Below are 11,612 nucleotides of genomic sequence, written 5' to 3' on the forward strand. Positions count from 1 at the left end.
TTCACTAAGATTTCGAATAGCTGTCCCGAATGGACGAAACCAAGAAATAACTCCTCACGTGCGAAATTATAGAGGGTCCTCTTTAAGATCAAACAATTCCATCGAATTAAGTATAGTCCCTGACTTTCGTATTTTAATACAATTTAGTCCTTTCAGTTAGGTGTAAAATGCACGATTGGTCCCTTGTGCTATTCGGATCTAACTAAACTAAGAGTGCATATCAACAACCAACATCATGTATACAAAATTCATAGGACATATATAACATACAAATTTTACAACCATTATTCCCATCCAAACCACTTACATCCAGAGAATCAAATATTGTTAAAAGCACATGAAAGTTAACATTACCTTCTGCATATCAGAAATAAAGCACCATCCGTTAGTTTTGTAGTCTCCAAGATCAGCATGAAGCAGCTCCAGGAACCATCTCCAAGTGTCTGTATTCTCTATTTCAACTATAGCCCATGCAATTACGTAAATGTGATGATTGGCATCTTGTGCCACAGCATTTAAGATTTGACCTCCAAATTGTGTCTTCAGAAATGCCCTATCAAGCCCAATCAAGGGGCGACAACCTGCCTTGAATCCCATTTTGCAACCATGCAAACAAACATACATCTTATCAAATATGACGTCTCCATTTGGTTGAGGTTTGACACATATCTGTATCGTAGATCTAGGATTCGTCTTCAGTAAAGTTTCAGCATAGTCCCTTAGTTTCGCATATTGTGCCTTCTCATCCCCGTATACTACATTCCTTGCATCTTTCAGTGCCCTTGCAATGGAATTTCTATTCAGAATAAGGTCACACTTTGTCCTGAAGTACACAGCAGCCTCGCATTGCTTGAAATTGGGGTATTTCCTTACCTTTTTCACTAATTTACTAGCAACCCAAGCCCTATTAGTAGCCCTGTTGGTGTTCTCCCTCGCACAAGTATGGTTGTCGTTGAAAGTCTTGATTTGCCAACATGAGTCATCACAGTCCCTTGAGGCATACACAACCCAGGCACACTCTTTCACCTTACACACAGCCCTGCATCTAATATTGTCATTTTTTTTAACTTAATTTTCCTCCCCTCTTGGATAGTATACTCTCTTATAGCTTCTCTGAACTCATACTTGGTGTTGAATTTCATACCTACTTGTAGATGTAGCTCACTGAATCTTGTCCCATTTTTAAATATTGGAAATCCGTCTGACTCCTCATCAGATTGTAGCTCATCTTCAGAATTAGGAGGAGTCTTCATCTCCTCTGAGTGCTAAGAATTAGCACCATCAGATTCTGCACCTGGGTCAAGTGCTTCATACACATCAACAATCCCTGGAGTTCCCATAAACCCCAAGTCCACCTCTCCATCTGACACATCTTCAACCAATGCATCATCTGGTTGCATTATGTTCTCTCTTGTCTTAGCAGCAGCATATGTAGCTCTCTTGATGTCCTTTACTTTCTTATTTCTTGGTTTGGACATACTTGCATTATCTTCACTGCTAGAGCTATCTTCTTGTATTGGCTTAAAGGAACTATCCTCTGAACTATCATCATCACTGAAATCATCATTTATAGTTAAGTCAACATGAAGAGCTCCCTTGCCCTTATTAGCAGACCTTCTATATGTTCTAACAGCCTGAGATCTTGTAATTCTCCTAGGTAAAAACTGAGGTTTGGACTTCATTTTTGCTTTGTCTTTATCTTTGGCTGTGGAGCATGCCTTGGTAGTCTCTCTCAGCTTGGTTTTCAGGCTTGGGTTGGGCTTCTGATTGGGCTTTTTAGTCAATTTGGGCCTGAAGTTGGATGTTGAGTTGGGCTTTGACTTAGGCTTAGGCTTTAGATTAGAATTGGATTTCAGATTGGGTTTCTCATGAGCCTTAGCAGGCATTGGATTTGGGATTGTGTTATCATCAATGGGGTTTGGAATAGTGACAGGGTTGGTTTCAGGGGGGTTGGAATAGGATTATTTATGGGGATTGGGTTTGCATTTGGGATAGGATTCGGTTCTGTAGTTGGGTTCGAGGTGTTACCATCAGCTTCGGGACCCTCACTTGTGTTCTTCTTGCTCACCAAGTCTCCCTCACAAGTATCATCAACCCATACTACAACCTCCTTCCCTGCAATCACCTCTGGTGTGGACACCCCATGCTCAAAGTACACATCAACAACTCCATCATTATTCTGTGCAGCAAAACACATCTCTCTTAATTCACCATCAGATGTAAGAGCCCTCAGTCCACAATCTAAGCTCCTCCCAGGAGGCAGCCACCAACACTGAAGTATGTTGTCATACCCAAGCTCCTTGTAATAGTTCCTTACGAAGAACACATCCAACGTGTCCTCATCTAAATCTCCTAAGCAAGTTCTGTTATCTGGTGAGTACACTAGTATTCTATCATCATTTTTTTTAAATATTCCCCCATGATGGAACATGATATCCATCAAAGTCTCCATCTGCATTATGCAGAAAACCAAATTGAGGAACCAAACAATCAGATTCACACATGCAAAAATAAACATTGACATTCAACCACTTATAAAACACCAGAAACACCCATCAACCAACCCAACTAAGATTGCATTCAAAACAGAGCATGGAAAAAATTTCACCACTACACACAAAAACCCTAATAGATAATCAAAAACTTTTAACTTTCATCAACCAAAATCAAATTTTCAACAAACACAGACATTGATGCTATTCTTTTTGTTGAAAAGCATTATTTTTTTCGAGTTCAAACGTACCTTCGTGTGATCGCGATGAACTGCTTCTCCTTCCTTCACCAACAACAACCACACAACACTATCACAGTGGCAGCGAACTCCATGGAGCCAAACGTTTTCAACCTTCAAACCCTATACAATGGCCAGCACTCAGGATTTCATGGTGCATTGTTTTGGTTTTCAGAAGATGAAGAGGAAGATGAAGTGATCATAGAACTTGGGTTATTTGGGTTTTGTTTCTAAATATACATGAAACGACGCCGTTTCATCCGTCCACATTTTTAGCGCCAAGATTGCACTCCAGCGTGGCACCCAGCGTGGCTTCTCAGTGCCAGGTCACTGCCGGCGGCAGTTAATTTGCCCGGAGATGTGGCTAGGGATGACCTTGGTGCAATTTTAATAAAGTCAGGGACATAAATGGTGCAATTGGTAAGTCAGGGACTAAATTGGTGCAAACCGTGAATCTCAGGGACCACTTTGGGGTTTAACTCCTTTAAAGATATTCGCCGAAATGGATATCATATTAAGACTATGAATGAGGGAAGTCATGAGTACTTATGTATAACAACTCATGATTCAAATAAAAAGTTTATATTAGAAAAGTTGCCCACACTTTCATCTGGGTTATATTATGCCAAAATTAGTGCAATTGAATCACATGCCACTATAAACCAGAAGCTTACTAACCCAAATGAATTCATAACTTGGCACGACCGATTGGGTCATCCGGGAACAACCATGATGCGGAGAATTATTGAAAACTCCCAAGGACATTCACTAAAGAACCAGAAGATTCTTAAATCTAGTGAACTTTGTTGTGCTGCATGTTTTCAAGGGAAGTTAATTTTAAGGCCATCACCAGTAAAGATTGGATTTGAGTCCCCTGAATTCCTAGAAAGGATTCAAGGTGATATATGTGGACCTATTCATCCACCATGTGGATCTTTTAGATATTTTATGGTCCTGATAGACGCATCTTCGAGATGGTCACATGTGTGCTTACTGTCTTCTCGCAACCTGCCGTTTGCGAGATTACTGGCTCAAATTATTCGATTAAAAGTACAATTTCCAAAAAATCCAATCAAAGTAATTCGTCTTGATAATGCTGGTGAATTTACTTCCCAAGCTTTTGAAGCTTATTGTATGGCTAATGGAATAAGTGTTGAACATCCGTAACTCATGTTCACACACAAAATGGGTTAGCAAAATCACTTATTAAGCGCCTCCAATTAATTGCTAGACCCTTACTTATGAGAATAAATCTTCCAACCTCGGTTTGGAGGCATGCTATTTTACATGCCGCAGCACTTATTCGTTTGAGGCCAACGAGTTACCATCAGTTCTCTCCTATGCAATTAGCTTTTGGCCAGCAGCCAAATGTTTCCCATTTAAGAATATTTGGGTGTGCGATATATGTTCCCAATGTACCACCTTCTCGCACCAAAATGGGACCCCAAAGAAAATTAGGGATATGTGTTGGATATGATTCTCCCTCTATAGTGAGGTATCTTGAGATACAAAATAGAGATGTATTTAAATCCAGATTTGCGGATTGTTATTTTGATGAATCAAAATTTCCAACATTAGGGGGAGAGAATAAGCTTCTTGAAAAGGAACTTAATTGGAATTCATCATCGTTGATGCATTTAGATCCTCGATCAGGGCAATGTGAACTAGAAGTTCAAAAGATTATACATCTGCAAAGAATAGCAAATGAATTGCCTGATGCATTTTCAAATACAAAGAGGATAACCAAATCTTATATACCAGCGGAAAATTCTCCAATTCAAATTGATGTCCCAGTTGGACAAATTGCCACCGAAGCAAATACACGCCAGAAGCGTGGCAGGCCTGTCAGTTCCAAAGACAAAAATCCTCGATAGAAAAAAGAGGTAAATACTATTCCTGTTGAAAAAGACATAGTAAAGACACCTGCGGTTATCCAAAATTCTGATATGGTTTTAACGCAAGAAGACGTTCAGGTACCTGAAAATTGTGAAAATAACGAGATCTCAATAAATTATGTCTTTACAGGAGAGAAATGGGACCGAAATAAGACAATTGTCGATGAAATATTTGCATAAAATATGGCATTAAATATCATGCATGAAAGTAAGGATCTTGAGGCAAGATCAGTCGAAGAATGTCAACAAAGGAATGATTAGCCAAAATGGAAAGAAGCCATGAAGGCTGAGTTAGACTCACTTGCAAAACGTGATGTCTTTGGACCTGTAGTCCGTACACCAGAAGATGTAAAATCTGTTGGATACCGATGGGTATTTGTGAGAAAACGAAATGAAAAAAATGAAGTTGTACGCTACAAAGCTCGACTTGTAGCACAAGGTTTTTCACAGAGACCCGGTATAGATTATGAAGAAACGTATTCCCCTGTAGTGGATGCGATAACATTGCGTTATTTGGTCAGTTTATCTGCATATCATAAACTGCATATGCATTTAATGGATGAGGTAACAGCCTATTTATACGGCTCATTAGATCGGGATATCTATATGAAAGTCCCTGAAGGACTAAAAATATCTAAACCATCCAATGAATATTCGCACGGGTTATACTCAGTCAAATTGTAAAGATCTTTATATGGTCTAAAGCAATCTGAACAAATGTGGTATAATCGTCTTACTGAGTATCTGGCCAAAAATGGATTCAAGAATGATGATATCTGTCCATGTGTTTTCATAAAGAAATCTGCATCTGGATTTATTATAATTGTTGTGTACGTTAATGATTTAAATATCATTGGGACTCATGAAGAGATTCCAACAATTATAAAAACTCTAAAAGAAGAGTTTGAGATGAAAGATCTTAGAAGGACTAAATTTTGTCTCGGCCTGCAGATCGAGCATATAAAGAATGGAATCTTTATTCATCAAACAACATACACAGAGAAGATCTTGAAAAGATTTTATATGGATAAGTCACATCCTTTGAGTACGCCAATGATCGTAAGATCTTTGGATGTGGAAAAGGATCAATTCCGTCCTAAAGAAGAAAATGAAGATATCATTGGTCCTGAAGTACCATATCTCAGTGCCATTGGAGCGCTAATGTATCTTGCTAATAATACAAGACCCGATATATCATTTGCTATGAATTTACTAGCAAGATATAGTTCCTCTTCAACCAGAAGACATTGGAATGGAATCAAACAAATCTTTCGATATCTTCATGGAACGGTTGATATGGGATTGTTTTATCCCTATGGATCCAAGTCACAACTAGTTGGCTATACAGATGCTGGATACTTGTCTGATCCACACAAAGGGAGATCTCAAACAGGATATCTATTTACATATGGTGGAACAACTATGTCATGGAGGTCCACGAAACAGACGATTGCTGCAACATCCTCTAATCATGCCGAAATACTTGCGATTCATGAAGCAAGTCACGAGTGTTTTTGGCTCAGGAGTTTGATCCAATATATCCTGTCATCATGTGGACTGATTGATCATAAGATAGCTCCAACTGTCCTGTTTGAAGATAATACAGCATACATTGCTCAACTTAAAGGCGGATACATCAAAGGCGATAAAACAAAGCATATTTCTCCCAAATTCTTCTTCACTCATGATCTTCAAAATCAAGGGACAATTGATGTCCAACAGATCCGCTCAAATGACAATCTGGCAGATTTATTCACAAAGTCACTCCCAAAATCCTCCTTTGAGAGATTGGTACAAGAGATTGGGATGCGCCGATTTCGAGACATTAAATGATGTCGACAAGAGGGGGAGACTGTACTCTTTTTTCCTTGGTCAGATTTTTTCTCATTGGGTTTTTCTTGACAAAGTTTTTAATGAGGTAGTCTCCAAGGATATTGTACTCTTTTTCCTTCACTAAAGTTTTTTCCCATTGAATTTTTCTTTAGTAAGATTTTAACGAGACAATAATCCTAAATGGGCATCCAAAGGGGAGTGTTGTGATTAGGGCTGTCCATGGATCGGATCGGATCGGATATGGCCGAAAATTCGATCCGATCCGCACAGTTCCTATCAGATCGGATCGGATACAATATCCGCGTTTTTGAGTGTCGGATCCGATCCGCACATTTACGGATCGGATCGGATTGGATTGCGGATATATCCGCATGATTAAGCTCATTTTTTTATTATTTTTTTAAGTAAAAAATTCAATAAAAAATGTTGCTTTCACACTTTTAAATCTATTTGTTCCTAAAATAATTTTAATCAATTTTTTTCTAAATAACAAAAATAAAATAATACAATACATAAATAACAAGTTTAACAACTACTAACTAAAACATACAAACTAACAAATAAGTAAATATAATAACAAACATTCCAACAAACACTTCCAATAAGTAAAAACAACAAGCACTAAAATACTAAAAGCCTCATTTAAAATAAAACAGCAACATTATAACACACTAAAATCTAAACAATCTGCAAATGCTTATCAACCATCAGCAGAAATAAAACAACTTGATCCAAGATTATAACACACTAAAATCTAAGATTGTTGAAAGAACATTGAGAATGAAGTTTCTTGCTACTTAAAAATAAAACAACTTGATCCATCCTTTCTTAAATCAGCAGGCAGCAGACATCAGCAGCAATCATGAATCGTGTATTCCTATTAAAATAATACATATTGAAAAATTAGTGAAACATGTTAGAATAAATTGAACAAAAAAACAGTCTAAGTTATTATACACTAATACAAGTACTTAGTTATAAACTTATAATACCTAAGATGGTTCAAGAGGATGTAATTGACTTTGAACTTCAGGATCTCCAGCACTAGTAACTCCAGAAAATTCTATTCAATTAAACAACCAAATATGTCGAAGCCAATGGGATAAAATAAAGAATAAAGAATAAATAATGACGAAAAATAAATGAACCAATTCATTATATACCTGAATCAACCGCAGCATCTCCTTCATCAAGCTCAACCAAAATCTTAGCAGGTTTTAACCAATTTTGAGTACAAATTAAAGCCTCTACAGTGGTGGGACTCAAAGCACTACGATAAGGGTCAAGGACACGACCTCCGGTGCTAAAAACTGACTCAGACGTCACAGTAGAAACAGGGATGGCTAATATATCTCTAGCCATGCAAGACAGAATTCGATGCCTCAAAGTCTTTCCTCTCCACCATCTCAATATATCAAATTCACTAAAATCTTCTGCCACTTCATCTTCCAAATACCTATCCATCTCATTCTTCTTGAGCTCACTTAACTTTATCCTTTGTGTTTGTTTCCACTTGCTCATAGGGTCTTCAATCATAATGCTATCAATGTCACTCGTGTCTAAACTCGGATTTGGTGTAGTATTGGAAGAAAAGCTAGTATCTTGAGTATCTTGAGGGGGGCGAGGATTCCATATGGTATATTGCTCAAACAATTTAGTAATAATATCCTTTAATTTTTTGAAGATCCTTGAAGACTTTTCACCTTCACCATACATCTCAGACAAAGTGAACTGAATATATTCCAACTTATAATGGGGATCAAGGAACACAGCAACAAGCACTAGATAATTTAAAGATGGTTTATTGGCTTTGTCACTTGAAGTGAAAGAAGAAGAAGAAGAGTAACGGTGATCAGAATCATCCTAATACTTATCAAACTTAGCTTTCATAGCTGATGCCATCTCACGCAACACCAAATCATCACTTACAATCCATTTATTTAAAGTGCATAATATCTTACACAATACATGGAAAAAAGTATTTGAAGTTACATTCAAAGAACTAGAGAATGAAAGAGTTGCATGATAGAAAATTTGCAAAAACCGCATGAAAATACGAGCTCTACTCCAATCTTCATCACTAGGAGCCCCCCTCATCATCAACATATCTCTCAAAATGAGCATCTTCTCTCGCAAGACGAGCAAATGCCTTTTCGAACTTTTTAGCCACTTCCAACATCATATAAGTAGAATTCCACCTAGTTGGCACATCAAGAATAATCATTTGACGACTAGTAATGTTTGCCTCAAGTGCGCACCTCCTAAAGGTTGCTAATCTAGATGGAGAGGACTTCACAAACTTACAAGAAGTTCTTATCCTAGCAATAGAAGAGTTTAAATCTTTTAAACCATCACAAACAATTAAGTTCAAAATATGGGCAGCACATCTCAGATGGACAAATTCCCCACCCAACATAGTACAACCATTCCATTCTCGCATAATTTTAACCAAAGTATTCACAGCAACAAAGTTGGACTAGCATTATCTACAGTTACAGTACAAAGCTTCCGAATACCCCAATCTTTTAGGCACTTCTCTAACGCTTTTCCTATGGTAACACAGTATGATCAGCAATCAAGTTAAAAGACAATATTTTCTTATTCAACGTCCATCCATCATCAATGTAATGAGCAGTTACACACATATAGTTCATGTTTCGAACAGATATCTAAGTGTCAGTGGTTAGAGAAATCATCTGATGGTTCAACTCCAAGAGGGATTTAAGTTTGGTCTTTTCCTCTATATACAATTGCATACAATCTCTAGCAACTGTCTGACGACTCGGGATTTTAAATTGAGGTTGCATCTCACCACAAAAGTCTCTAAATCCAGTATTTTCTACAAACTTAAATGGGAGTTCATCAATTATTATCATCTTACAAAGTGAAAGCCTACACCGCTCCTGGTTAAAGTCTACTGCCTTCAATGTTGGTGGCTCATCTAAATTAGAATTTGTGAACACAAGGGTTTTTTGTTTTTTATCAACATGATTATTTGGGTTCTTCGCACAAGTTCCAATGTATTTTTTTTTAGATTAGAGGTGCCATCCCTACGACTATGACATTGTAACCATTTCAAGCAATGTTTATATTGAGCTTTAGTTTCTTCCGTATTTTTTTTAAAGTGATCCCAAACAATAGAAGGGAGCCTGTTAGCCTTTCGTTTACCTGGCTGGCCTGTCTGTGTCTCTGTTCCAGCAGTAGGAGCATCACTTGAGGCTAGATTAGTCACTGATTCCCCTCTCCTTGCTGACTCAGAAGGTGTCGATGCAGCAACATTTGGTGGAGTAGGAATGCTCCCTACTTTAGATCCACTTGTATTGTTTGTAACTGCTTGCTTATCAGCCATTTCAAGCAACACAATCCTACAAGAAACATCTCACATAATTACATAAATCATACAAACATAGAATAGAACACCAGCATCTCACATAATTCATATAAACAATAACATGAGCAGAATTCTTTAAAAAACACAATAACAGTAAGGGTAATTACAACAGGTTACTATTATGTATTGAAAATAAGTCAAAAAATTGAGTTCAAATACAGAACAGAGAAATAGAGCATTTCAATTCAGCAGGTTACTCATGAAAATTACCTGAAGTCCTGAACACGGTGAAGAGATTAGGGCCTAGGGGTGAGAGATTGGGGGTTTTTCCACCAGAGAATCTAAGCAGCTGCTGCTAGTGTTGCTCTGGTTCTTGAGCATCAAGGTTTTCCACCAGAGCTCGCCGTCTTCGATGTTATCCAGATCCAGATCCAAGATTCAACGCCATAACAGCCTGCTCAAGGATCTGAACATCGTCGTCAACGTTGACGAGAAAACCGACCAGCGCAGGCAGGAACGGCGGGGGTGAACGGCGGGGTGAATGGCAGAATAGGTGAGAGTCTGAGAGATTGGGGGTCAGGGGGTGAACGGCGGGGTGAACGGTGGGGTGAACGGCAGAATAGGTGAGAGTCTGAGAGATTGGGTGTCAGGGGGTGAACGGCGGGGTGAGCGGTTTCAGAAATTGGGGTGAATGGGTGAGATTGGGGTCTGGAGATTTGGGTTTCACTTTGTTTCAGGCTTTCACATTTCAGCGCCGTGAAGGAAGGAACAAGGAAGGCTGGAAGGGAAGGGACGAAGGGTGAAGACGTGAAGTGCAAAATGTGAAAATGAGATTAGGGTTAGGTTAGGTGGCTGCAACACAAAGTAACTAACGTATATATATTTTTTATTTTTTTATCTTTTAATTATTTTGTGCGGATCCGCGGATCGGATACGCGGATACAGCACAGAAATCTGCAATCCGATCCTTAATATGTGCGGATCGGATGCGGATAAATACCGCAGATCTACGGATATGATCCGATCCATGGACAGCCCTAGTTGTGATAAGAACGTATTGAATGCCCATTTATGAAATTGGGCGGCTAATCTTTCCTATGCTGAAGGAATAACTTTTCAAGGCAAGTTTAAAATTAATGAAGGTTGAAATCAAAAGCTTGTCACCTGTATAAATAGTAGAAGCAACGATTGAAACAACACAGTACACACAGCAATAACAATATTCTCTCTCTTTATACTCTTCTCTCTTTACATACGATACTACTTATATTAGTAATATATATAAATCACTTTTATTATATCAAGATAATTATATTGGTGAACATTAATACTAGAATTTTATATCTCTCTATCTTATATTTATATCTTCCTTATTTATTTATTTTACAACAAAAGGTGATTTTTGAGGTTTTTTTATGGTTTTAAAAGTCAGACCGGACCAACCGGTCGAACTGATCTAATCGCGAACCGATGATATTAACAATCCAGTTTAGGGCTGGCAATGGTTAGGGTAGGGTAGGTTTACCCGCGGGTTTAAAATTCTATTAAAACTCTACCCTACCCTACCCGCGGGTTGAGAATCTCTCAATCCTAACCCTACCCGCACCCTAAAGTTCTAAACCCTACCCTACCCTACCCTACTCGTAGAAATATCAAATTTTTTAAAAGTAAATATAAAATTCAATAATTTCAAATTTTACATATTAATGACATAAAAAATAACAAACTAATGCTCTAAATCACTAAATTAACTAACTAGTTTAGTGGTTGTTCACTTATTGTAAGTCATTACATAAGAGAGGTTGTGAGTTTAACTCTCACT

At 38.0% G+C, this 11,612-nt stretch overlaps 1 protein-coding gene across 1 annotated transcript; it reads right to left on the bottom strand.

Moving 5' to 3' along the window:
- Positions 1–327: 327 nt before the first annotated feature.
- LOC107615349 (uncharacterized) lies at positions 328–1,253 on the bottom strand. The gene is made up of 2 exons (XM_016317420.1): positions 1,149–1,253; positions 328–1,026 (listed from the first exon to the last, which is right to left on the bottom strand). Exons 1-2 carry the CDS (start codon positions 1,251–1,253, stop codon positions 328–330), a joined length of 804 nt encoding a protein of 267 aa, XP_016172906.1.
- Between the last annotated feature and the right edge of the window lie 10,359 nt (positions 1,254–11,612).

The sequence above is a fragment of the Arachis ipaensis genome, chromosome B9, assembly GCF_059453495.1.
Source record: "Arachis ipaensis isolate K30076 ecotype BB chromosome B9, ASM5945349v1, whole genome shotgun sequence".
NCBI classification, from domain to species: Eukaryota; Viridiplantae; Streptophyta; class Magnoliopsida; order Fabales; family Fabaceae; genus Arachis; species Arachis ipaensis.